This window comes from Atractosteus spatula, chromosome 11 (assembly GCF_055471065.1).
Source record: "Atractosteus spatula isolate fAtrSpa1 chromosome 11, fAtrSpa1.hap1, whole genome shotgun sequence".
Taxonomy (NCBI): domain Eukaryota; kingdom Metazoa; phylum Chordata; class Actinopteri; order Semionotiformes; family Lepisosteidae; genus Atractosteus; species Atractosteus spatula.
Genome location: NC_142716.1, coordinates 42,750,356 through 42,777,525, shown reverse-complemented (window position 1 = coordinate 42,777,525; position 27,170 = coordinate 42,750,356). Strand labels below are relative to the sequence as shown.

The 27,170-nt window shown below is 41.1% G+C and overlaps 2 protein-coding genes across 3 annotated transcripts; one reads left to right on the top strand and one right to left on the bottom strand.

The window, feature by feature from the left end:
• The first annotated feature begins 573 nt into the window (after nt 1-573).
• Nucleotides 574-11,339, top strand: amz2 (archaelysin family metallopeptidase 2). 2 transcript variants are annotated; one of them, XM_088927213.1, is made up of 7 exons: nt 574-694; nt 2,723-3,018; nt 3,776-3,949; nt 4,194-4,322; nt 6,819-6,982; nt 9,153-9,329; nt 9,890-11,339. In XM_088927213.1, the coding sequence occupies exons 2-7, from the start codon at nt 2,736-2,738 to the stop codon at nt 10,025-10,027; spliced, it is 1,065 nt and encodes a 354-aa protein (XP_088783339.1). In that variant the 5' UTR covers nt 574-694; nt 2,723-2,735; the 3' UTR covers nt 10,028-11,339. The 2 variants fall into 2 exon arrangements, with proteins under 2 accessions (XP_088783339.1, XP_088783340.1); XM_088927214.1 differs by lacking the exon at nt 574-694 and adding an exon at nt 821-1,982.
• Nucleotides 11,336-26,945, bottom strand: LOC148824095 (monocarboxylate transporter 7-like). Its single transcript, XM_088927212.1, has 6 exons — nt 26,650-26,945; nt 22,626-22,880; nt 19,198-19,341; nt 17,079-17,207; nt 14,950-15,825; nt 11,336-14,596 (listed from the first exon to the last, which is right to left on the bottom strand). The coding sequence occupies exons 2-6, from the start codon at nt 22,861-22,863 to the stop codon at nt 14,313-14,315; spliced, it is 1,671 nt and encodes a 556-aa protein (XP_088783338.1). The 5' UTR covers nt 22,864-22,880; nt 26,650-26,945; the 3' UTR covers nt 11,336-14,312.
• Between the last annotated feature and the right edge of the window lie 225 nt (nt 26,946-27,170).

Genomic DNA, 27,170 nt, shown 5'->3' with positions numbered 1-27,170 from the left:
CTGCTGCTACATCTGAACTCTTGAACACCGACTTGTGGGGTATTGCACGCACAACTGAAACCGTGCTCACCAGCTGGAGTACAGTAAGCCGTGTTTGATGTGGTATTAGTCTGCCTCTTATTTCCAGTAAGCTAACGTTTACTCTGTACATCAGGACACGGCGCTACTAGAAGTTAAAAACCGCGAATTCTTCATATTATAGAATACCTAAATCGATTTTGGCCACATTAACACAATTTTCTTGAAATTCTGAAGTAAAGAAAAATAAGATATTTGTAAAAAAATTGGATTTTTTTTTAAATATCAAAGCGGGGGAAACAGTACCTTTATTTCCACATATTTAATTATGTATGTGGTTTATGTATTTGTTATTTGTAAATTAATTGTATTAATATTGCTTATAATTAGTATATTTATATTTACATTTCACAGATCTATACAAACATTACAGTGTTTACAAAGAAAATCACGTTACTTTTATTTTAAAAGTTAAAAGTTACTTTTATTTGAAAAATTACTGAACGCTTTCAACGTTTTTTGCACAGGCAGGAAGCTTAGAGACGTTCCCCACCTCGGCACAGTAATCCGATACGGGTTCGCGAGACGGTTCTCACCTCTCTGGTTTGCCGTTCTGCGTTTCAGTTCACAGTCCTGTCAGCATTACGGTTTTACGAGAAGACTCGACTTGCAATAAGTAAATTCGATTAATGCAACAGTTTTTGTTTTGCCTTAATTATATCATCGTTTTTGAAAGTGGCTGGTGTCGCATAATCGGTGAAAAGAAGTGCGTCACTGGTCACACAGGAGGGGGCTGCTCTTCAGTGCTGGATGAAGTGGCTCACCTGAGATCATCTAAAGCGCTTTGAGATCCTTTGGGAATGAATTATTGTCTTTGCACTGTGAACAAATTAACGGTGGTTTTGTAGATATGTAGATATTATTCTGTTTCCGATATGGCAGTTATTATTGCAGCACGTTATTGCATTTGTTAAAGTATTCGGGCGTCTTTCGCGTTTTGTAGTATTATTTGGGCCTCAGAAACCATTGTACCTTTCGAATTAAAACGGAAAACAATGTTTAGTTTTTCTGCTTGCTTCTTTTCTGCTCTGGCGTTTTTGCTAGGTTTAGACTGATTCTCTCGCTATTAAAAAGCAAAGGTAATGTTGTTGTTGTTGTTGTTGTTGTTTTTCCAAAGAAAGCTATTTTAGAATACCATGTTTAAATTATCACATATTACGCCGTCTTTGGGTTTGCAAGCAATTGCGCAATACCACTGATTGACGGAAAATGAAGAACACAAAAGACGAGCTATTTCTTATTATTTTAAGGGAAGGTTATTCGAAAACGGAAACAGGTTTATCTTAGAAAGTTGGAAATGGCACAAACGTTTTCAGGTGGAACAAAACCTCAACAGAATAATGTCAACAGCAGGGCTACAGAACTCCATTGCTTCCTGTCAGATGTACAGTATGAGGTCTGTTCGCTGGAGAATCCTCCCTGCATATGAGGCACCACTGTAACAAATATTCCCGTTCTTGTGGCAATCCTGTTTTGTCTTTAATGTACTGTGGTTAGATCACTTCTGCACGTCGCTAGGTGGCAAGATCTATCGCTGTTCGCTACAGGGCTCCAGATGTTGCTGTGGTTTTTTTCGTGCAGTTTCACCCCAGATAAGGCTTTTCGTAAGTTGCTGATGTAGTTTTGGCAGTACTTCCGTCATGTAGATGTGCGTGCCAGTAACATCTGACCCGACACTGATGCGGTTTGATTGCGGTGGCGTGTTTGTAGCTCCGTGCCGTCTGAACTCAGGTATTGTAGAAAGGAAACTCCCAAGAGGCCAGCTGGTAGATAGCATTTGTTTAAGAAGAATTGGAAGAACAGTGGTCTACTGTTATTTTGAAATATCACTGGGTTTTGGTGGGTTATGAACATGAGGGAGGACTAATGCTTTGGGATGGAATAGATAGCTTTTCATACAAATGGTAAGACTGACGTACTTACTGTACGCCTGAAACAGTTTTTCCTTGGTGGGTGGTGTGCTCCAGTTTTCTAACACCTTTTAAAGACATGCTAACTAGGTTATTTGGGTTGTGTAAATTTTCCCTGTCCACGTGGGTGTCAGTGTCCTGTGATGAACTGGTTTAATCCTGCCTTGTTGCTTTGGGAGTCTGGGATAAGCTGCAGATTGGAAGGACGTAGACTGCTTTCTGATGAGGGATGGGTGATTTGTGCATGCTGTTTCAAGACAGTCATTCATAGAAGATGCTTTACAAGGTTCTGGGATCATTGCAGCTATAATGGGCCCAACAACAACCTAACATCCATCTGTCCATTTTCGAATCTCTTTTTCCAGTTCAAGATTGTAAGATACGCTGAGCGTAATTCGGCAAGCAACGGGCGCGAGGCAGGATGCACCCTGGACAGGATGCCAGGCCATCACAGGGCACACACAGACACAAACACACACTCACACCAGGGTAGGATTTCCTACAAGCCAGTTATCCTACCAGTATGTGTTTGGACAGTGGGATTAAACCAGAGCACCTGAAGGAAACCCATATGAACGTGTGGAGAACATAGAAACTCTATGCAGGTTATACCCCAGGTCTGGAATTGAACCCAGGGCCCCAGCTCTGCAAGGCAGCTGTACTCACCACGGCTCCACCATGCCCCCCACCTCCTGATTTTTCTGAGCCCACCTGTGCTCCTGTGTTCTCTCTAGAGCAGCAGTGCAGATGCCGGTGATCCAGCACTCAGCAGAGAGACTGCGCCTGGCTTTGGTCTCTAACCGGAAAGACCTGATCCAGCACTTCCAGAAGTATACCAGGGAGGAGAAGCGACTTCTGGAGGAAGGCCTTTACCCTGACAGCACCCTGTTCAAGCCCATCACCCTGCACTCGGACTCGGACTGGATCAGTTCGCACCCGGAGCCGCCACAGGACTTCCAGCAGTACTACTGCAACCCTTACCGCAACACACCCATCAAGGGGCGCAACACGATCTACATCCAGACTGTGGGTGAGATGCTGGTTTGATCACACAATTGATTTTTTTTTTTTATTGTTGAGTTTAAGTTCTGTACGTTCTTGAGCAACAGGTAGCTACATTGCGATCTTGCCACTGCTGTCCTGCCCACGTGCTTCAAACACCCTGATCTGTACATGTATCTAATCTTGCTATAGTTGTAGTTTAGGAGGTGGAAACCAAGCATCCAATGGTGTAATGCGTTTTTGATCAGGTTGGTTTATTCATCCATGGTAAATGTTGTAGTACTGTACATGGCTGTTGAATAGGTAGAGCTGACAGCTGTCACTATGTAATCCTACCACACCTGTTGGCCTTTAGATGTCTGCTAAACAGCTAAAACAAGATGAGTAATTTTTTTGAAGAAATTAATTTCAGTCTTTCAAGAAACAGCCAAACGCAACAGCATCTTTTCCAATGTAAATGCATGATTAGTCCCCCACAGTTGCTTCTCTGCAATTCCTGCTATTTGCTGGGTTTAAAAAGGTGCAGCTTCACACAGGGTGTGTCTGGTCGTTGAAAAGTGAAAGTAAAGTGATCTGTTTCCTTAATACATGCGCATGAAAAAATAATTTGAGCTGGATTCATACCCCTCAGATTATCGTGATTAAAGCAGAAATTGAAAGTGGTTTAACCGTTCTGATTACAGCTTTTAAGAGCAGGGAGGGAGGATGGCAGTCAATGTCAAAAGCTGATAGCACTGCATAAGTGGCAGATGTTTTGTTCTTCTGAAGCATCTGTGCCCTTGCAGGCTCGTTTGGTGAGGGTGAAGCTGCCACACTACGGTATGTGGGCTGGCTGCGAGAATACTGCGAGGCGTTCTATTATGGGCTGTCCGTGAAGCTGCTGGAGCCTGTCCCTGTGTCTGCCACTGGCTGTGCCTTCAGAATCAATGAGTACACCCACAATCTTCAGATTAACACTGGTGAGTACCTTTCTCCTCACAGCCCTACCCATGTTTCCACCTCCAGTCTCTTGTTTTCATCCATCACCCTTACATTTCCTTTTCTCTTTTTAACAGTAGCATCAAGTTTGGAGACCCCTGTGTTAACATGCAGATGTACTACTCAAGATCTGGTGCACATGTTCACATGCTTATACAAGGCGTACATAATGATAGACAAGTTATAAGATAGACGTACTCCAAAAATGGCAGCCTTTTCTTCCAGGTGATCTGCTGAGCTACTTGAAAAAGAAGAAACCAAAAGATGCCTTCTGCATTGTGGGGATCACCATGATTGACCTGTACCCCGAAGACTCCTGGAACTTTGTGTTTGGCCAAGCATCGCTCACTAAAGGTAACAAGGATCCCCTTTCACTCATTGTGCAGACTAGTAGGGGGGAGACGGAAATAGGGTTATAGAGCAGTAACTTAAAAGGCTAATGGGAGGAGTAAAAAAGACTCAAAGGGTTGTATCTGAGTTGGATTGATATTTCTTTAGAATGTTAATTACCCTTTACCTTGCTTTTTAAATTGTTTCTCCTTTTTTGTTGATTAAATACATAAAAAAGTAGAAACAATAACAGGGTTTTTATGTCACTCCTTCCACCAAAAACCCCTGCACCCACACAGGGAGAATGAGGTATAGAAAGTGGAGTGATGTACAGAAAGCTGGAGCTCTAGAATGATAAACTTGCAAACATACGAGATACCGTTCTAGTCAGCACTATCCACTATGCATAGTCTAACATGTCTGTTTAGAGCTGATCTGGGGGGGTGCGGTGGCTCTGTGGCTAAGGATCTGTGCCTGTGGCTGGAAGGTTGCTGGTTCATATCCCTTGGCCGGCAGAGGAATCCTACTCTGTTGGGCCCCTGAGCGAGGCCCTTAACCCCAGCTGCTCCAGGGGTGCCGTATAAATGGCTGACCCTATGCTTTGACACCAAGCTTCTCTCCCTGTCCGTGTGTCTCATGGAGAGCAAGTGGGGGTATGCAAAAAGACAAATTCCTAATACAAGAATTTGTATATGGCCAATAAAGTCATCTGATCTTATCTGATCTAAGCTCGAGTGACAGAAAAGGATTGGTGGTGTTAGTCTCTTTGATGCTTATTTGACACTTTTCAGCATCTTCATCTTTTTGATTTACCACATCCTTCCTATCATTTAAATTAGAAACTGAAGACGCTGGACTGAAATCCTTCCAGTGTTTGAGACGGTATAAAATATTCAGAGAAAGATTGTTTAGAAAGTTAAGATTACCTTCTTTCATGTATATTGTATAGGGAAACCGCTATTTTAACGGTAGTAATGCTGGATCGTCCCATTACTGCCAGTTTACACAACCTCTCGAGATAATGATTAAAACGGCAGAATGTACAGAAAACGCATGAGAACTAATCCCGATTTCATTAATGCACTTCTCGGGTTACACCACCAGAGAGCAAAATAAGACAATAATGTGCAGCTAAAGTGGATAATTAAATATTGACTCCAGCAAAGAGAGTTATAGGTAGATACTCATCGTTTGAACTCTCTTATTTGTATGTGCTTTAAAGTGAGGTCTGTTAGCTAAAGCACTATGACTTCGGAAACGTTGCAAAGGTTTTCTAATGAAAGGACTGAATAAATCTCTTATCACATAAGCCTCACTTATCAATAATCGATGGGTAAATCAACATCAGTGGTCGTATCAATGTTGATGAGTGAAGCATATGTGATGTTAGATGTACAGTACCGTCAATAGTCCCTTTAATAAATCCTAAATTACTTGCATTCCTCACACCTTTAAGACAAATGTTGAGTACTGTTGAGCTACTGAGGGCAAGATACTGGAGCTATTTTGACTAGCTCTTTTACATGAGATGTGGTACCGCACATGGACAGGAGATGGAGCTATTGTCAAACAATGAGACCACTTGCATACACAAAGGACTTTTTCAGTGTTCTGGCAAATTGTAATTCCACCTGAGCTCTTGGATACTTAACTGATCTCACTTTGGCTTAATTAGTCCATTTCAACACATTTGGCCAGTTTTTTTAGCTGCTGCAAATCCAAATACACCTTTGAAACCTGCCGGAATGAGACCCTCCAGAGTAGATGTTGTCCATTCCTCATTTTAAACGTAACATATTCCTTCAGGAGAACTTATTACAGTGCATTTTTCTGACATGCATTCAGGAAACAGCTATGGACAGGTACAAAGAGGTTGGTGTCATAAAAGCTTAGCTTGGCTGGCAGTGACTACAAAATGAAAGTAAATTGTAATAGGTTGTAAAAGATCTGTATAGAATAATTGAGATTTTTTTTTCAGGATATCACTTATTTTTTCTGAAAAGATAAATCAGCAATATACTCATTCCTAGGGCGGCACAGTGGCACAGTGGCTTGAGGCACTGGGTCCTGGATTCAATTTTGGACCTGGGGTGCTATCTGCTTAAAGCTTTTAAATCCTCCCAATATTCCCAGTACTCCGGGTGCTCCAGTCTCCTCCTACAGTAAAAATAATATACTTGTAGATTAATTAGCTTCTGGGAAAATTGGCCCTTTTGTAAGTGTGTACTTGTTTGTGTCTCTGTGTGTACGTGTTTGTGTCTCTGTGGCTGGCCTGTGATGGCCTAGCATCCAGTCCAGGGTGTATCCTGCTTTGGGCCTGTTGCTTGCTGGGATAGGCTGTGGCTCTCCTGTGACCCTGAATTGGAGGAAGCGGTTAGAAAATGGATAGATGGACACTTGATCCTTTTCCCAGATTTCCTATTCTGCACATCTGTCTTCAGCCACGGTGCAGTTCAGAGACCGGTACCAGTGTGATTTCCACAAGAGCTTGTTGAGTTTGTGCCATTTCCTTCTCTGCAGGAATGGGCATCTTCAGTTTTGCCAGGTATGATGACAACTTCTACAGCAGGAGCTACAAAGGCCGCCTGCAGAAGGGCAGAAAGATGTCTCCACAGGATTATTCTGTGTTCGATGGCTACTACACTCCACCAATCACGAGCACCCTGCTGCTGAGGTCATGCAAGGTCAGCCTGCCCCCAAACAGTACTCTTCATGTTTAAAAGACATGAAGAATAACACTACTCTTAGAAGACATTCCCAATAACACTACTAAAGGTCTACTAAAAGAGCTATTGTGAAAGCAAGTTAGACCAGACATTGATAGCTCAGGTTCAAGAACTCCCAGTTGTGCCTTCGGGGTTGGTTGGATATGAGTTGACAGTGGTATTGGCTTGCTGCACAACATAGGCATCTGGGAATTTGTTCTTGGCCACCAGTTCAGCCAGTTCTAACTGTCTTATAGATTCTTGGAGTGGATAAGTGATTAGTTATAGGATTCAAGTGAGAGTCTTAAAATAAAGTGTACCTGTTCTGCCGCTTGGCGGTTTGAGGTTCATTGACATTGACCCAATTTAGTTATAAACGTGTGCTTTTTCTGGGAGCGGTAAAAAAAGATATCAATTTGTGGAATAAATAGTTGTGTCCAGTCTTTGCATTTTCTCAATTATCTGTAAGCCAGTAAGAAACCTTAAAAAATGTTTGTTTTTTTAATGACAAAATAAGATTTCATTCCTATTATTTTATTATGGCAGAAGGGGACCATCCTATCGGGGTTGAAGAAAGCATTGATCTGCTTCGTTACCAATGAAAAGAGCTCATCTGCCATTGGACAGTTCAGAACAATCTCGCTTCTAGTGATCTCACTTCTAAGTGTGGCGGGGAAGCTTTTCCTCTCCATTTTGGCCACAAAGTTGACAGTATACATGACCTGGCGGTTGTCTGGCTGGACCTGGCCAATGCATATGGGTCCATTCCACAAAGTTTGAATTTGGGTTGCACCGGAGCACTACCATATCCCACTTCAAAGTAATCATTACCAGCTGTTTCGGGGGAATTAAGCTACAGTTTATGTCAGCACGATTTACATCAAGATGACAGGAGTTAGAGAAAAGGAATTGTAACAGGCTGCACAATCTTCCCTGTCTTCATCATTGGAACGAATCTCTTTATAACAGCAGCAAGATAACTAGCCCATGGACCACAAATGCAATCAGGTACCCGCCAACAAGTCCTTACGGGGTTCATGGATGATTTCACTGTAACAACTACATCCCATGTGCAAGTGTAGTGGGTTTTTGAAAGCACTGGAGGACATGAAAACCTGGGAAAAAGTTAAGTTGAAACTAAGGAAGTTAAGATGCATGGTAATCAGAAAAGTACTGTAGAGGTACTCTAGATACAATTAAATGCTTGGGAAAGTGGTTCGTCAAGACAGACTGAGAAAGTATCAGAAACACACAACAGCACCATGGCACCAAAACAAGTTCTTGATCACACTCGTAGAGAAAGAGAGACAGATGACACAGCAAACTCAGGGAGGTCTAAAAATAAAGTGGTAGCAATCTGGAAGGAGAGAAGCTAACAAGGTCAAGTAAAATCAAAGATTCTGTCTTGCATAAAGCTCCCTTGTGGGACATGAGGTTGGACCTTGGAGGAAGGCTGCAGTTTTCTGAGGTTCTTTAAACAACCCTGAGGCCAGGGTGATGCGGTCCCCTGACGTGACAATGATCATCCTCATTAAGCTGATGGTGATGTGGAAGGAAGGATGTGAGGAAGCTTTTCGGAGGAAAAGTGTAAAATATGAAGGTCTAGTACAAGACTGTAGAAGGAAAGGGCGGCAGACATCGTTCTTCCTGTTTGGAGGTTAGTGCAGAGGAGTCCCCGCACAATTAGTGTGGAGAATGCTAAGTGCTGTTGGGCTGACTGGGAGGGACAGAAAGACAGCCTTTCGATGATTTGGAGAGGCAGAGGAGAGAGCCTCATTCTGGCTCTGGAACAGGAGAGAGGAGTTAAGCTGGAGGCTAGGAGGAGAATGGCTGAGACTGGCTATCACTGCTGACCCGCCAGCAGGAAGGAGTTATGGATAAGGGTCAAAATGCCAGATGAAAGCTGGCTTCCATCTGTCTACATCAGTTTCTGGCCTACAGCAATAGTCAGTGAGGTTTGATCCCAGAGAATATAAAAGCCGTTTCATTGGCAAGACACCCTGCTTTTAAGAAAGATGTAATCAATCAATTACCTTTAATAAAACCTTTAAGTAGGATGTACAATTTGAAAGTTTTGGTGTATTCATATTTTTAGCACAAAATTATTTTGACTTATTGCTGTTCTGGTGTGCCTCTGTGTCCCTGATAGACTCTCACTCATGAGATTGGCCACATCTTCGGGATTCAGCACTGCCAGTGGATGCAGTGTGTGATGCAGGGCTCCAATCACCTGGAGGAATCAGATCGCCGGCCCCTGGATCTCTGCCCTGTTTGTCTGCGCAAACTACAGACAGCCATGGGATTTAAGATTGCTGAGAGGTACAAGGTGGGTGACTATGATAGAGAAACATCAGAGCATCAGACAGTTCATCCAATGCAGTAAAATCAAATCTGGTGTGTAACTGATGGAGCTGATTCACTACCAAATCAAGTTTTATTGATTTCTTAACAATTATCCACAATTATTTGATAGATATTTATTGGAGCTGATGTGTGTCCAGTTTTATAGAACTGATAAGTCAAAGGAATGATAGGTCCTGTTTATGATTTGAATTTTATTTTTAAATCTTATGTGGAATCGTTTCATTCCGTCTTTGTAAAATGTTTTCCTTTAACATTCAAAATGAAGCCAATGACTCCTAAGTCTTTCAGCTCTCTTATGTGACCATATGAAGCAAATAACGTTAGCAATGAAGTGACTTTGTGGAAGCAGTTTAGTTTCTTGTATGCGATGGCAGCTTCAGTTCTGTGCTGTTGTGAGAGAGATGAGGAAGCTGTCTGTTCTCAGTCACATCCTTCCCTGTTCTCATGGCCAGTTTGGAGGTGTGGTAGTTGGTAGTCACAGGGAACTGGAAGCTATGTTTGTGCTGTGGTATGTCTTTGCAGGCCCTGCTGCGATGGATTGAAGAGGGCTCCACCACAGGGGAGGCAGGGACCTCTTCGGCAAAACCCTCAGAGGCTTTTGAGGCATCCCGGCAGTGGCTGATGAAGTGCTTGTCAGTGTTGGAGGACGAAATCTTTTAGCACCATTTCTGTGTTTGAAATGTGCAGCAAGTTTCCCAGTTCTGAGTCAGTCAGTGTCCAGCTACAAGGTGCAGCGCTAGCTTGGCCACTGATGTATGAGACTTAGTAACATCCTCTTTTTGTCTCCGTGATCTCCCATTGGTCTGTGTGCTATGCCAAGGAGTGAGCAATCCTTATATTCCACAAATGGAGAAGAACCAAAGATGAAACATCTGGGAAACACCTTGAATTGCAAATTGAGACCTCTATACTGCGTGTCTCAGTAACAATTAATTGGATATCTCAGTCAGAAAACTGTCTATATCCGAATGTTTATATGATATGACACGTTCAGACCTTACTGCAGGAGGTCTGTAGTAAGATCAGGAGGTCTACCTATGAGTAATGAAGGAAGAATGCGGCTTTGTTTTTTTAGCCAGTAAGAAAAAAAACACTACTTTTGAATTGTAGAAGTTTCACAGGCCACTTCACATATTTTCCAGTGATTTTATGTGCTGGTCTGTTTTCTTTAAGGGTTTAAATCTCTGAGATTTGTTATGCCTATATCCTGCCGGAAAACGTGATTCACTTTAGACTGGAGGCAAAGTGATGTTCAGGGTGATTCAGAAATGGCCTTGATTGCTTCATTTCATTCTAGTTGCTTATTACCTTTACAAAGCTCGACACACATTCTAACAAATCTGGATGATTGTCCCCACCGACATGTAAAAACTCTGCAAACTTTCCAACACCACAGATGTAGAAACTGCTCCCATGTATGGAAATTTAACTTCCTTCTTGTGAAGAATACATGGCTGCCAAAAATCACAGTGGCTAACTTCAACATACAGTATTTAAAACTCCATAAGTGCCACTGATCTATGAAGTAAGGACTCTGTGGTTGTTCCCAACATAGGCAAGCAAGAAATTAAATGTTTATTTATACAATTCCTGCCAAAGAGATGGAATTCTGAGTGGAAGAAACATGATGTGAGAAATTGTATATATTGCTTTGTGGGAACAGTGAACTCCTGATTTGTGTTTTATTTTAGCAAACTAAGCGCATCTGTAATTTAACTGGGTCTATGATTGTTTTCCTAACCTCAGGATCTCATTGATGTTTATCTGTGGATGTTTGTCTGGAGGAAACATCCAGTGTGGAAATGGAAATAAGTGTGTCATGTGAAGTCACACGTGCGTTTTTCTCGCTTTTATTAAGTAGGTAATTTCTGGTCAAAACTCATATTTGCCATTACATATGTATGTTATGTACCCTAGTTTTTGATTGGCTTATGTTGATGTCTTATGTTAAGTAAAAGAACACATCTCTTTGGATCTGTTTTTTCATTTTTATTGGAAAAGAAAAAGTTCAGTAGTCAACAGTGCAGCATTATGCCAGGTCTAAGAACACATTTTACACTTTTTACAAATAAAAATGCCCATGACATAATGTGCCTGTGTTTCTGAATTAAAATCTAGCAAAAAAGATAAAATCTACACTTGCCACCTTTTATGCACAGGTACAAATAACCCATGAGGAAAATTCAGCCAATAACGAGTTTGCCCCTGTGCCCGTAGACGATATAGACTTAAACACACATGGTTTATTTGGTTTGAACTGTAGATAAAGTACTGCACCCAAAAAGAGTTTAAAAAATGTCTGGGAGTTGATCATACTCTAATCTCTCCTTATTTCTACAAAACCTGCTTGTGCGTTTCGTTTTTGCATCCCTCTCTCCAACCCGTTTTTGCTTGTGCAGCAGTTGCCTGCTCATTCTTAGTTAAAGAAGGCCGCCGACAACCTCTTCCTTACAGATGGGTAGTCAGTCACCTTAGTGTTTGAACTACTGAACCTAATGCTCTTACGACTTCTTGCTGTTCTTATTAAAAATGACTTGCAACACACAACTTTTCTTGTTGGCATGCCTTGGGGAGTATGAGGTATGTGTATACAACATCTTCTACTACATAATGGCAGCTGCAGTACTTTAATACTACAATTCAAATCTGTGGATCATAGTGAATGCTAATAAATACACATTTGTTCTTCTTTAGGGTGACGGCAGTAGAATCAAGTTGAGCACAATTAAAAAATATAAATTAAAAATGTACAATTTTTATATGAATACTGTTAAATATATTGCCTCATAGTTTTTGTCCAGTGTAGTGTAGCTTATTTCCTATGCAGAAGGAAAGTTACAGTCAACAAGACAGAAAAAACATTTGGCTGTAAAATATATTTAAAAAGATTAAAAAATTAATACTGAAGAGTTCTTATTGGTCCACTTCAGCGCTATAATAAATATAACAGATATGAAATTCAAGTGCTGCATATTCAGAGCTCGGTGGTCAACATTAAAACTAAAAAAGAAGACATTTTGTTTTTTTCACAAATTACCTGCTTTTTCCTGTTCACAATACCTCTGAACTTTGTGGATACATCATGAATTTACTTTCTTTTTTAAACTATAATCTGACTTTTTTTTTGTATTCATGTAGCCTACTTCGTTCTTAGGCAGCTACAGTCAAAAACAATTATCTTCCATTTTAACCTTAAAGTGGATGGGTTCATCTTCAATATGACCACATGTTCACTTTGCTTGTGTTGTTGTGGATAATGTTCCTTTCCTCGGGTTGTAAATACAGATGTCTGAATGAATGATACCTAGAGAAAATAGAGCTGGTTTTTCAGATGGGCCATGTGTGTTGGTTCAACTTATTACCCTGTAAACGATTACAAAAAATTACAAAAATGCAGCAACGAAGTCAGTCAGCTTCCCTGTCTAGAAGACTTCCACTTCTGTGACCATTTTAGTAGAAGCCTCCGTCTAGTACAGTAACTTGGATAGTCAGGCTACATGACAACTGCTTACCTACCGAATAATGAGTTCAGTATAATGCATCAGTTCTGAAAATATTGTGAAACCTCTTAAGAATAAGAATAAAATCATTCACCATCTATATAGCCTCCACTGGGCACCTGTTGTTGAAGTCAAACCATTACTGCATTGGTCAGCTTCAACACTAAACTGAGATATTCAGGTAAAACTACACTGAATTTCAACACGTATGTTTTGATTTCTCACAGAATAACCTTATTTCGTAAGTTACGGTGTGTCTGAAAATGAGGCATATTAAAAGCAACACATCTGAACAAACAAGTATTCCATACAGATCAATTTCAAACACCAGATAAAGCCTTTCCAGGACACACTCCTGCACCCAGTCTTTTTCTGTGCTGTTACAGCACAAAATGGGGGTTGGTCCAAACAGCTTAAAGAACAAATAAAAACCACAACACTGCTGCCTTTACTCACACATTTCTCACTGGTTCTTTTAGAACAGAAGAGGGATTTGAGCCTTTTTATAAGCTTGCTTGGTTCTTAATGTATCTGACTCTGGCCGTAGTGCCATTAAGATCACATTCATCATGAAACCAGTTTTGGTATCTGTCAGACTGCACCAAGTGAAACTCTCGAGAGCTGTCGGTGGAATAGGGAATCAAAGACGCCCTTATCCTCTTCACCATGGATGTAAATGAATGATAACTACCACAGTGTGCAGCCTGTTTGTTTCTTCATTTACTTAAAATCTGCCTGTCTGTAAAATCTACAGCTTCAAATGGCATTTATTGGATTTTTTTGCCAGGTCTCTTTTTATGAGATATTTGCAAGGTCTTCCAGAGAGCTTTCTGTAAAGTGTTGCTCTCCTCTGTGAAATTATTTTCAGTAATGTAAAATTTTAATTTACCTTCAAGCAGTCAAAGAATCCCTGACTGCCTGTTGTTTGGCCTGCAGCCTTACAGCAACCACAGGGAAAATGAAGGCAATAAACAGAAGGTCACCATGGACCGTGAGCTGCAGGCATGCAGTAGACAGTGATTCTTCAGGGTCCCCTTTGGTCAGTGTGTGCAAAATAATTGAGGCAGTAGCCTCTCTCATACTTTACAATGCCTTTGGTCATGTGCAAAACAGTTTGCCTCAGCAGCCTTAATTCCCTGAAAAAATCAAAAACACGTAGATTCAGCATTTTATACTTCAAGATCAGTGACCAAATGGGGCGTCCTTCTACTGTTTGATCTCTTACTTATCCATAAATGCCATTTGAAGCTGCTAGTTCTGAAGTGGTAGCTTGAATAAAACAGCATTTTGTTGGACAGGTGGCATGCAAGTTCTTATTTCAAGTTCTTCCTAAGAATTGTGCACGATTTTGCATGAAAGTTTTCTTTAGGTGGTGTTTTCTTTTCTCAAGGCTTCTGGAGTCTTTCTGTGTTCAAGGGCATCACTTCTGCAGGTCTTGAGCATCCTCAGACCACACTGTCCTCCGGCTGAATTTTGCAAGGGCTTTCCTCTGAGGCGAGGTCAACTTCCAGGAAGTCCTCGGGCACGTCCGTGGAGACTTTACTGTCCTGAGAAACGCCATCACGGCTGGGAGCCCTTAAGCTCTCCTTCCGTCGTCGCTCTCTCCTCGCCTGGCACATACCAGTCTTTGCTGGACGCACAAAGCCCAGAAACACAGCCCCCAGGCCCATACCCACTGCACATGAGTAAAATGCAGACCCATAATTCTGAGTTTTGTCCACCAAGAAACCTAGATGAAAAGGTAAGTAAAAAAAAATTGTCAGTTCTGTTGCAATCAATGATAGCTTTAGTTAAGCTGCAGTCAAACTAAGATTTAGCAATTGCTATGATTTGACTGTGTTTTTCTGTAGAGTAGGATGATCATTAAATGTGCATACACCATAATTGGAGGTGAGATCAATTTAAATGTTATGTTAAGATTCCAGGATACAGGCAAATTGCAATCATTTTAATAGAAATGTATATTATCTTTCCTGTGAATTCAATCATCTGATTTTTTTACATTTTTCCTCAAAGCTGGGGGTATTCTGAGGAACACATACTCGAGAAACAAGAAAAGCAAGCTGATATCTGGGCTCTTACCTCCCAGGGGTGGGCCTGCCAGCCCTGCGAAGCTCTGGATGAAGACATAGACCCCTACAGCTGAGGGCATACGGTCAATGCCCACCACATCGTCCTCTGCCAGCATAGGGATGTGGGTGGATGCCACAGTACCCAGTAGAAAGCCATAGAGCATACAGCAGATCATCAGTCCCCAGAAGTCAGTTACGAAGGTGAAGATCAACAGCACAAGGGCCAGCAGCACCACACAGATCAGCAGGATGTAAATCTTGCGGATGGGCCTCTTGTTGAGGACCCAGCCTATGGAGATCCGGCCGAAGATCTCTGCCACGGCCATGGCACACAGCATGTAGGCAGCCTGCTCCCTCTCGATGCCCCTGCTCACGCTCAGCTCGATGACGTACAGCTGGGGGGCGAAGAAGCCCAGCGTGGCGAAGAGCCCAAACAAAGCGTAGAAGATGAAGCTGCAGTCCTTCAGCACAGTGAAGTCCAGCAGCTTGGCTCGAAGGGGCTTCGGCTGCTCGGTCTCCGGCTGCTTCACTAGCACTGGGGTCTCAGGAAGCATCCCCTTCGCTTCCTCTTCCAGCTCCACCTTCTTCCCCTGCACCTCCAGGCCACCTGATTTCTGGCTCCCGGCCAGATCAGTCCGTGAGGTAGATAAGGACTGGACACCAGAGTCCACAGAGCCGATGGAGGACCTTGTGTTCTCATTTTCCAGCATGTACTCCATCTCCATCTGCTTTACTGTGGGGTCCTTGGACTCCTCTTCCTCCACAGGCTTAGGCTTAATGGTAATTGGTCGCAGCAGCAGCCCACAGAGGATGATGCTGGACTGTAAGGCTCCAATCACTACCAGACAGTAACGCCAGCCTATCTGGTCTTTCAAGGCGGTAAAGGCTGAAAACCCACAGGGAACTGAGTTAAAGAAAATCCAAAGCACATCCTAAAAACATACTGCTCTCTATTCTCTAACTTTTTATATAATATGAGAGTATTATTAAACCACGAGTGACTCTGAGGATACATACTTAAAAGAGAGGTCTAGGCATTTGAAAGATGTTGTGTCATGTGAAAATTTAACACTGCTTCCTAGGATGAATCAACATATAGTAAACTTTGGAAAACTATGAATATTTTAATAAATAATAATTAAATGTATGCGTTTAATAACTGGATCAAACAAAGGGTGGCAACAGTAATGACTAAGTGTTTTGCTAACATTCTGTTTGTATGGTACGCATGAAGACAAAATTGTTGTATCCGAAGACAACGGGACAAAAGCAAATGTATGTAGACTCCTTTAACTGTTACAGGAAAAGGTTTGAGAACCACAAAGAAAAGCTCTAGAATGTGCTTATCCCTTTTAACATAACTATTATATATACAGTAGATGGGTCTACTGAGACAATTCTTGGAGCACACATCTCAAAATGTGACAGTGCTTGTACTCCTTATTGCCATTCAAGATAACAGAGATATTTAAACCCCTGGTGCAAATGTATCAAATTGCATATATATATGAAAAGACTTCAGTTAGAAAGTCTCTCAGAAACTATCCTTATAAAACACCATTTCAATGATCAGATCATTTTATATAATAGATAAAAGAAAGAATAAAAACCTTACTTTAACAAATGGTTATTTGAGAACATATTGTAAATGCTCATTTACAGTTCTGACATAGAGAGCACCCATGTATAGGGCGGGGTACACAGAGGTATAAAGTTAGAAACAAGTCATGCAGAAAAACGTAGAGAAAAGAAAGTCAGGAGCCTATCCCAGGAAGAAACGGAAGCAAGGCAGGATACACTCTGGATGGGATGCCAGTCCATCCTAGAACACACACAGACACAATCACACACACTCTCACACCTGGGCCAGTTTCCAGGAAGACAACCTACCAGCATGATCTGGGACCACGGGAGGAAACTGGAGCACCCAGAGGAAACCCACACGAACTGCTAACCACTGCGCTCCTGTGCCTACCCCCATATGACCTCAATTTTCAGAACTGTTTTTTTATAAATTAATAAAGATGACTAACAGGCATCACATATACACCCTTATTTACATGCAGGAGTAGCGCAGTACTTATTTGTAGGACTTCTCCCCGTGCTTATTCTCTAGCAGTGCCGGAGAGCTTGTCTCACCTGGAGCGAACGCAAAAACGGAGAATGATTCTCCGGTGGACGCGACTGCCGTAACGAGGGAGCGGCGCTTTGTGAAGTACTGGGAGAGAATGGTGACGGTGGGCAGGAAGGTGAGGCAGTATCCCAGGCCTGTAAACAGACATGAGAGAGCAAGGTGACAGCCACTGCGCCGGCAGGCAGGCAGGCAGGCAGCGCATCTACTTTATCGCTAACATGTCTCTACACAGGAACACAGGATCACACTGGGGCTGTAACCTTGGGCTGTGTGGCTGCTTCCCAGTACAGGCGAACAAACCCTGAAAGAGAATTATATTAAAGGAGACAAAAAAAGAAAAAAAACAAGAAAAGTCTGTTGTTAGGAATTAGCCATTGGAAGAAACAAAAAATCTGATTCCTGGAAAATCTAGCAGTGCAATGCATTGTAACTGCAAACTCCAAAGAGGCTATTAAAAAAGAACAAAATGAACAGTACAGGATTGAGGAGACAGGTCTTATTCTTTTAAATTAGGCTTCGTTTTAGCATATTTTTTAACAGTTAAAACTTGCGGCTTTAATACCAATGCCTTGGTATGTATCCACCCAGACCTCTGGGTACTGGCCGCAAGGAGTTAATTAATGTGCATGCAGGTTACGTTTTTGATTGATAGTAAGTGATATCCACAAATCAATACATTCAGAAAAGACAGCTGCCAAACAAAATCAGCCCACAGCACTGCTAGGATTCCCATGAAAGACATTCATATAAGGCAACTTTTCTTCAAATTAGAAAGCGACTATAGTAGGTGTTAGATGTTCTCATCTATATCTGGGTCTGTCCACCAATATTCTAAGCTGGTGCTATGCACATGTAGACCCAGACCAGTGAGAATCCCCAGGATGCTTTGTCAGCTGCTCCTTTTCTAATACATGAATCCTCAATCTCCTTCAGATCAAGCTAATGCCAGGTAAAAAAATCTATACCCTGTAAAATTACTCTTAATCTTTTGAGCTTTAAATGGCTTTCAGATATTGATCATCCCATTTGATCTCCCTGGCAGGCAATTAAAAGACATCTGCTTACTCTAACACATTCTCTGTCACATTGGACTTCCCAGAAGTACTGGGCAGACCAAGAATTGACAATGTGCCTCTTCAGTGTGGTCTGAACCGTCTACAACTTTCTTCACTCATGTCTAATCAATGGCTTTTTTAGAAATAAATTTTAAGGCGCTCATTCCCAAGTATTAAGGGGGAAAAGATAGTCCTTTCCCATTCCTGTTGTTTGTCGCCTTTGAAAAAAACAAAAGTTGTATGTTATTTAAGCAGGACTCTGAAAAAGAATTATTTACAGCCATGTCAATGCATACTATTTTTAGTGCACAAAATGCATCATTATTTATATTAAAAGGGATTCAAATGAATAGTGATCTACAAAAAAGAGTAATTTGCACCAAATTTAATGACAAGAAAACATTTTCAAACTTCCCAATAGTAATAATAAGCAATGCTGATAATGGAATTCAAGACGTTTAAGGTTGGCTGTTTTTTTTTTCAAAATGTTGTTGGTTGCTTTTTAATTATTTTTTCTATGCAGAAATGGTGCACATTACACTTGGAGCACATTTGCTGGTAAATCTGTTCCATCATAGATGTGCCGTTTCATTCATATGCTCTTCCCCTACCCAGGGGTTATTTAACCAAAAATATTCGTCAAGAGCCTTTAGAGCCACTGCATCTCTCTTACATGGCTGCCATGGAACCTGTAAATGTGTTTGAGACTGAAGACTTGATCATTAGTTAGTCCTGCAAAACATGGGAATCAGTTTAAGTTTATCACTCAGAGATCTGCTGTAATGCTACAACAGATTATGTCAAAGTTAGCCTTTTGTGACCAAATTGGTCTGTTTTTGAGTTAAAGCCATTGCAATGTACAGACCACAGAGGCTGATCGAGTGAGTAACAGAGATTGAAAACATACTGCCTGGAGTATTTGCCTATCATCCAGAACCTGTCTCTATGTTCTAATATATCCACCCAGCCCATAATTTATTGATGAAATTGATGATTTCATTTGAGATTGCTACCTGTCTAACATAATATGGTCCCACTACAGTAGGGTTGGACATCCCAGTCTATTTACCTGAAATGATTCCTACTGCGATGTACATCTCCACAATGGAGTTGGTGAAAGCAGCTGCAATCGTGCCCAGGCTGATGAGAAATCCTCCCAGCATGACAACTGGCCGATATCCAAAACGATTGCTCATTACAGAGGAGAGGGGAGCTGTAGGCAGAAGACACTTCAATTTAGACTCTTTCATAGACTTATTAAGACTTCTGTTAGACCCATTCTAACACAGTAGGACCTCACTGCCATAAGAAAGCTAGAAGTAGACACATAAACAGCATTCATGTTCATCTTCCCAAAACGATCAGTATTAAAATACAATAGCCTTTGCACAGTTCTTTTAAAACTGCTTGTATGTAAGTATGAGGGTTTATACTATCCTTCCTACTTGCATTACAGTTTTACTCACCAGGATACAATTAAAGTAAAAGCATTATCTATGACATTTCAAAGAACTTAAGACTATCAGATATCCTTCTTTAAGTACTATTATGAAAAGAACTGAAATACTGAGATATGACAGAACATGATGTTTTTTGTTAAAACTGTGATTACTCAAACAATCTTGACAAAGAAAAATGCTGAAGGAAGAAAACACATTTTTGCCTTGCAGCTCAAACTGGGCCCTCTAGCTTATTAGCAGTCCTGACAGTTTCATCTAGTCTTTCTTTGTATATTGGCGTCGACAGGACTCCTAGTTTGATTCTAATTCCTGCAACACTTCACAGGAAGTGACCTGTATTCAAGAAGTCAAGACTTCAGACTTGGACTGCTGTGAAGATCTGCAGTGAAACAAATGATGGCTCAAATAAATAACCAAACAACAGGTTAGACCAATCCTGTAAGTTTTAAGTCTCTTGGCAGTGTTTTTTAAACACTTCCACAAACAACCCATCATGTCTGAACATTTTAAATGTGTTTCCAAGCTACAGGTATAATTTTGTCCTGGAACTCAGGAGCCATTCAAGGGAAATTCTCTATAAAAACACAGCTGTATCTCTGCTGGCTGCTTGCTGGCAGTAGATGCAGCCTGCTAGCACGTGCTGACTGAGAAATGACATCAGCCGTGTTCTTTATGGCAGAACATGGGAATGGCTCCAATCTTCACAAGAAAACTAGTTTAAACTGGTGTCTGATGTAGAACACCGGGCTACAGGAAGAGGAAGTGGGACGTCCTCTTCTATTCCCTTGGTTGCTATGGCTGCCACCATAAGAAAGTTCATCTCTGGCAACAGGAAGTAATGACAGCTGTGAACAAGCTCCATAGTCAAATGCTGACCTGTCGGTCCCAAGAAATAAGTGTCTAGAAAGGAATCTGCTAAATGCAAAGAAATTATAAGCTTTCCAAGCTTAATGAAGTAAGTGCAACCCCCAGATTTACTCACACTGAGAATGTGAAAAACTCTATTTTATAGAGTTTGTTATTTTTATTATTTTTTAATTGGTTATTTGTTTCAAAAAGCTGTATGACCAAAAGCCACTGGTAAGGCTTGATGGATTTTAAAACATTTGGAACTTTCTTATATATATTAAATAAGTTTAGGAACAAGTAATAGGTTTATTCCATGCTGAAAAAAAGAAGAAAGAGAACACAACGTTTCGGCCGTGGAGCCTTCTTCAGGGTCTTCTTTAGCTGTTTGTATATTTTAAAGTATATGTACACATATCTCCAAAGCGAACTGCATTTTTCCTGGAAAGTGGTCTGAGTGTAATTTAGCCAAAGAACCATGTTTTGCTTTGAGCTACTTATTTCTGCAGGGTGACTGATTGTGCACAGTGGCCGTGTAAAAACATTGTAGCTGTTGCCTGGCAGCAAGAATATGCTCTATGGAGATCATTTAATTCTAAGAGAAACCCTAGATGTCGCTGTTCTGTAACACTAGTAACAGCAAAACGAGAGGTAGCTTTGCATAGTATATGAACTGAAATGTGTAAGGCCATCCCATGATTAGTGATCACTAAAGCTGTTTGATGTGTGTTTCTCTGTGATCTAGACTGTGCACTATGAAAGGTAAACTGGGAGCTGTTAGTCTGTTGTTGTGACATGCTTTTTCCCTGCACATTGAAAATAAGCTTCTATAATACCTTTCATTATTGTCAAACAGAAAAGAAAACATGGAAAAATGATTCCACCTGAGCATTACTAGAGTTCCAGTTTTATCTAAATATATTAACTCCTAATAATACTTCTCAATGTGGCTAAATATTAAAACAAATTTTTTAAAAAAAATGTTACTTGGTATGGAACTACATGTCATATATTAGCTTAAATTACAAAAAAAATTACAAACAATTGGCTTTGGCATCTTAAAATGTGTCTCTTTTTCGCAGGAGTGATGGTCTTACTCATAGTCTAACACCCAATGTCCAAAACCTTCTAAAGTATTTTAAGGGAAATCTAACAACTAGTTGAATGTTTGGATGCGGATGGAAGGAAACAAAGCCAAGAACAGACAAACTTCTGGAAAGGTAAACTGTTCTTCTTGCCTAAATTCAAGCAAAAGAAAGCTCATGCCAGAGTAGGGATGACATGCATGCCTGATAACCCTTCTAGCTGTTCCACCTACACTGGGTGTATGGTGTCATCGATGATGGAGGCTTTTCAATTCTCTACTGTCCTGACGCTAACTCTGGGAAACTTTGGCTTGTGTAGTCAGCGTTTCCCACATGATTCAGCTGGCATTACTGTTAGACTGAAGAGAAAAGGATTCACCACAGTCAGATGGTCTGAGTGCTTTTGTCTTTTTAAACGTGAATGACCCTGAAAAGCACTTTGTGTGCCTTGGGTGAGATCAGCAAAGCTCTTGTCTGACTTAGATCAGCTTACTAGGGACAGTGAGGGTGCACTTGTGGTCATGCAAAGAATCAGGTCCCCTTGTAGGGCAAGCCTCTGTGTATTCTTATAAGCTTGAATCATGTAAATAAACTGCACAACGTTCAATACATTTTAGTTCTTGTTTCTGTTCAGGTTTCACACTAAGCTTTACTGAGATCATTGGGTCGAACTGCACTATTTAAGACAATTAAACATCACATGTATGTTCAAGGACTGCACTGAATCACTGAAAGATCACAGGATAACAGGATAGAATGATTCACCAATCCACTCGGCTCAAGTAATGAGATGTATTCCTGCTCCACCCACAATCCCCAAGTGCCAGTACATTTTAAATGTAATTAATGCATGCAAAGACTGCTGGTCCTTAAGGTGGGGAGACTCACTGACCTATAAAGAGCACAAAAGCAATTTTGTGTTCATCTAAAAAAAATAATGAACTCATCTTCCTCTGGAAATAGCAGACATACTGTTCTGTGGTCCAGTTGATGAACTTCAGGTACTGAAGGCAACATGCTCTGATGATCACGGAGATTTCCTTGCACCCGGAGCTTATTTTGTTCTTTTTCTATGGAAAAGAGTCTTTAGTTACTTGGTGACTCACCTGTGAAGGTCATGACGAAGACGCAGATGGAGATGACCCAGGACACCCGGCTGTTTGACTCGTTGAAGTGGCTCATGATGTCCTGAAGGAAGATCCCGAAGCTCTTGATCACACCGTAGGTGAAGACCTCCACGATGAAGAAGGCCACCGCCACTACCCAGCCCCACCCTCCATCGGGGACCTCAGAGTACACATGGGTCCCCATGCCCCTCTTCACCTTGTTTATCCACCCCGTCATGCTTGGCTCTTCAACTGCTGGGGGAAGAAGACACACAGAACAGGGTAAACTGATGGTGCTTCCAAAAGGATCAAAACAGATTTCCATGCGGAAAAAAAAACAAACATCATTTCTAATCTCTCAGAATTCCTAATTCTTCAACATTATTTTTTAACACTACAGTGGTCGGCTGTGCTCTGTCCTATCCCACATTCCTAACATCTTTTGTCTTTTCTGTAGCAAGTATAGTAAAGAATGATCTTTATCTTGTTACTAGATAAACCAAGGGTATACAGGTATATCCAACTATTATAGAACCATGGCTGCGATTTCATATCCAGCTTTGTCACTGCCCTGCATTTCTATACTGAAGGCAATTAAAGTGTTTCTTTGCTTTTTCCAATGGCATCAATCATATAAGTATGTTTCAAACGCAAAGCTATGTAAAAATCAAAAACTGCCCAGCTGGTGAGGGCCTGCTGCAGCACAGTGATCTATCTTTTCCTGGAGCTACTGCAGTTCAGACCTGCCAGTTTGAGTCAAAGCCATTAGTGCCGAGCACAATGGGTAAGGTGAGGTTATGCAGTGAAAGAGCTATTATCTAACAATGCAGTGTTCTGGAGCCTTTTACCCAGCAACTTACCACAAGCATGTGTCACAAAATGGCTTGCTCAACTAAAAGTGTCCATTTGCAGTATGGCTTCTATAGAGCAGTAAGTTGCCCCTGGAGCAGTTTCATAAAACCTACTCAAAGTAGTAAGCTCCACAATTGTATTACAGAACACAGGCAGATGATGTAACCTACAATTTGTCACAAGCAGCAGAAAGATTGACTTCCTAGAAAACATGAATTCCTGTACTTGCATACCAGTTCTGTACAGCAGGTTTTCTCCAGAGCTAAACTCTGTCAAGCCAAAGACTTCAATTATATCAAAGTACCAGTATCAGGATATGAGGGAAAACAAATGTTCCATTTTTTGGGAATGTGAGTAGTGTGATCAACTGAAATGTCCCATAAAAATTGAAACTGTTATGAAAATTTCTGAGTTCTGTTTCTTGTTGTTCAAGGAATGGCTCTGACCAACAGATAATGCAAAGAAACCCCACGCACTATTTTTTTTTTTGATCTGTGAATATGTGTCATGTAACTAATGAAAATTGCATAAGTTGAAGGAGACCCTGGATTGCAAGTTAGCATTTTGGTGCATTTAAAGTTTTTTCAGACCTGTTAGGACTATTTAGAGATATACACTGACAAAAAAAGAAGAAAACCTCACAGAACAATGGAGTATACTGGCCAATTTTTGAAAATATGTATAAGTAGTATAAAGCTTCATTCATAATTTATCTAATATTTTTCAAAGTCTTAAATGGCACATTCCAGTCTCTATTCAGATCATTATTATTTGAAAATCCAAGTCACTTATTACAGTCTACTCTATTTAAAAATGCATCAGAGCACCAGTTTTCTAATTAGCAGAAAACCATATGAGAACATTATACATGAGCTAAATTCATATTTAGCCAGGGGACAAGAATGGAAGAAATTCTACTGTCATATATTTGTACTAATGGGCTGTGACAGTGTTATGTTAATGTGAAAAAGAGGACTTTATTCAAAACATAGCATCTTGCAAAAAAAGGCAGGGAGCATGCCATTGGCTATTCAAAGAAGGGGCTAAGAATACCTCCACAATCGTCCCATTTAAACTGCTTTACTTGATGTAACCAAGCTCCCTTTCCCCAAATTACGGCACAACCTGCGTTATAGACAGGAGTATTCAAGTTTCTCCAATTCTCAAGCAGCCTGTGCTCAGGGCTGTACTGTAATATGTAAATCAGGGCTCTTCTCCAATCCTGACAACAGTTTTTCATACCACTAATTCCCTTATTTCCTCCTTTGTCACAACGGCTGAAGTAAAATAGTCTTCTAGACTTCTCAGCTCTTAAAAGAGACAAAGGGTATACCTTACAGTAATGGAAGTGAAGAGAACAGACTATTAGTTGCTTTTAGAGTCTATTCATAAGCAGAGAATGCACTCCAGTTTTGCCACAGGGTGCGAGGGGGGGTGGGGGGCACCACTTTATACCCTCCTACAGGTGAATTTTCCCATACTGTGAGACACGTAAGCAAAGGACACACAAGAACAGCCTTCTCAAGCCACATCTTTCCACTCACTCCCAAGAGCTGCAGCATCCCACAGTTCTGTCTTTCTAACACCCTCTACAGAGCTGGTTCCGCACAAGCCCGAATAACAAAGAGAAATGGGGATAGACCATTCCACCCAACTACCTCGTGTGGTTTAAAAAAAAGCTGACACAGGAAAAACACAGGCAGACAGCTGCCTCTATGGGAATGGCGTTCACAGTCCACTCTGGACCCGACTCATAGTTTAAGAACAGACACTACAAGGAATTGTTAGTTACGGATCCCCTGTACAGGTAAAGTGGCGCTTGGCTTGCTGGTCACATGAAGCGAAAGTGGCGCCCCCAGGTGACGCAGTACTTAATGCGACAGACACGTGTCGAGCAAAGCTGAACAATGGAATGTATTGAGTTCATACAGCAGATACCTTCCAATTAAATTGAACGTTTTATAATTGCACGAATGTATAAGTCCAGTTCATTCCAGTAAATAAAAATCATCAATCACAAGCATTAATCGATCACCCTCCCTGCTTGCTGAAAAGACCGGCCACATCATTTTGAAGTGTAAAAACTTATTTGCAACTCATTTCCTACACATTGTTAATGACCAGATATTTAATTATGGAGCCAACAAATTTACGTTACACAATACCAAATTTCAGATTGAACCAAATGAACAGGATAATAATATTTCGTTAATATACGAAGGTGTTTCTTCGTAAAGATTGTTGTAATGTGTATATCAAAATAAGTTAATAAAAGGCCACGTTAGGCAACACGAACGAATCACTTTCCTTTTTCCATCACCATACTGGTGATGAAAATCCCTGAAAATATGTTGGCGAAAAATAAAAGTGATAGCATCTTACTAATACAGCAGATTCGATAAAAAAACAAGTATCCTGAAACTGAAATTTGTTACATGTGATGCATAGCAATCCTTAAAACACACCCCACGCGGTCACTTTCTATTCAGCGGGACGAGAGGGCTTGCACGCTGTTAAAACACGAACATTTTCGGTAATGTGGTGTTAAAGGGCTCCGTAAGATAATACATTGAAAGATCCTCTAAAATCATCCCTCTTTCGTATAAACAAAAGAATATTTAAAGGCAATATTTGACGTCTACGGTTTATAGTCACTCCGGTTCAATGACTTAATGCAGCAACGCGCTGCTGCGGCAAAGCTGCTCTGTCCTACTGATGATGTCAAAACTCCGGCAAGTTGCGCCACTCAGTCACTGCGGGACGAAACAATTATTACAAAACCGGCACCGCCGAGTCTGAACACATAGCTGCCGGCTCCGCACCAGTACAATTCGGAACATTTTCAGCCCATCATTATTTTTAAATAGCAACCGCACTTGGCTTGTCATTTCGTTAGTAAAATACGCTGAAATAGCCATGACAATGTAAACCGCTTGGCTCCCCAAACAGCCTCTCGTTGAAGTACTGTGGCCAGTGCCCCTCAAGAACTTTTGCTTCACACATTTTGCAAACCCGTCTTCCGTAGAAAATAATCTCACAAAATACAGACATTTTCATAGGAACTGTGATTCTAAAACCTTGTTGGAAGAATTAGATTGAAAAGGAAACCTTAGTTCTGATCTCCTTTTCTGCATATCTCAGAATCGAAGTAACGTTCAGTCATTTAACTTACCTCTTCGGGAGAGAAAGGGTAAGCGGCTTCAAAATTAGCAACGAAGTGGACAGTGAGCCAAAATGCTTTTATATAGCCCCTGCCTTGTATTAAGTTAACATTTTACCCAATTCTGGTGTAATTTTAACCCCTTCCTTTCCAAAAAAAAATAAGGATGCTCTGGATATTTTAGTTTTAAACTACCAAATGCCGCAATTTCACCCAAAAAAAATCATTAAGTTATTCTTCCAGTTTGTACCTTTCTTCTTTATATTAAACCTAACCTCCCCGTGGTCTGGCTTCCCTTCAATGTCCCCGAATTTCTGTTTTCTCTCTTGTTTCATAGCTTTTTATACCGGCTCAAGCCGGTCCAACATACACGCGCGGGAGCGCGCCTGTGATGCTGTCTCCGCAGAGCGCGCAGCGCTGTTCACAGTGCGCCACAGCGCAGTGTAGCCTGCAGTTCAGCCACCCCTGCGATTCGCGTACCATAAACCTGAATTTCCACTGCCAGGAGCACACATACAACATAATAGCACAGA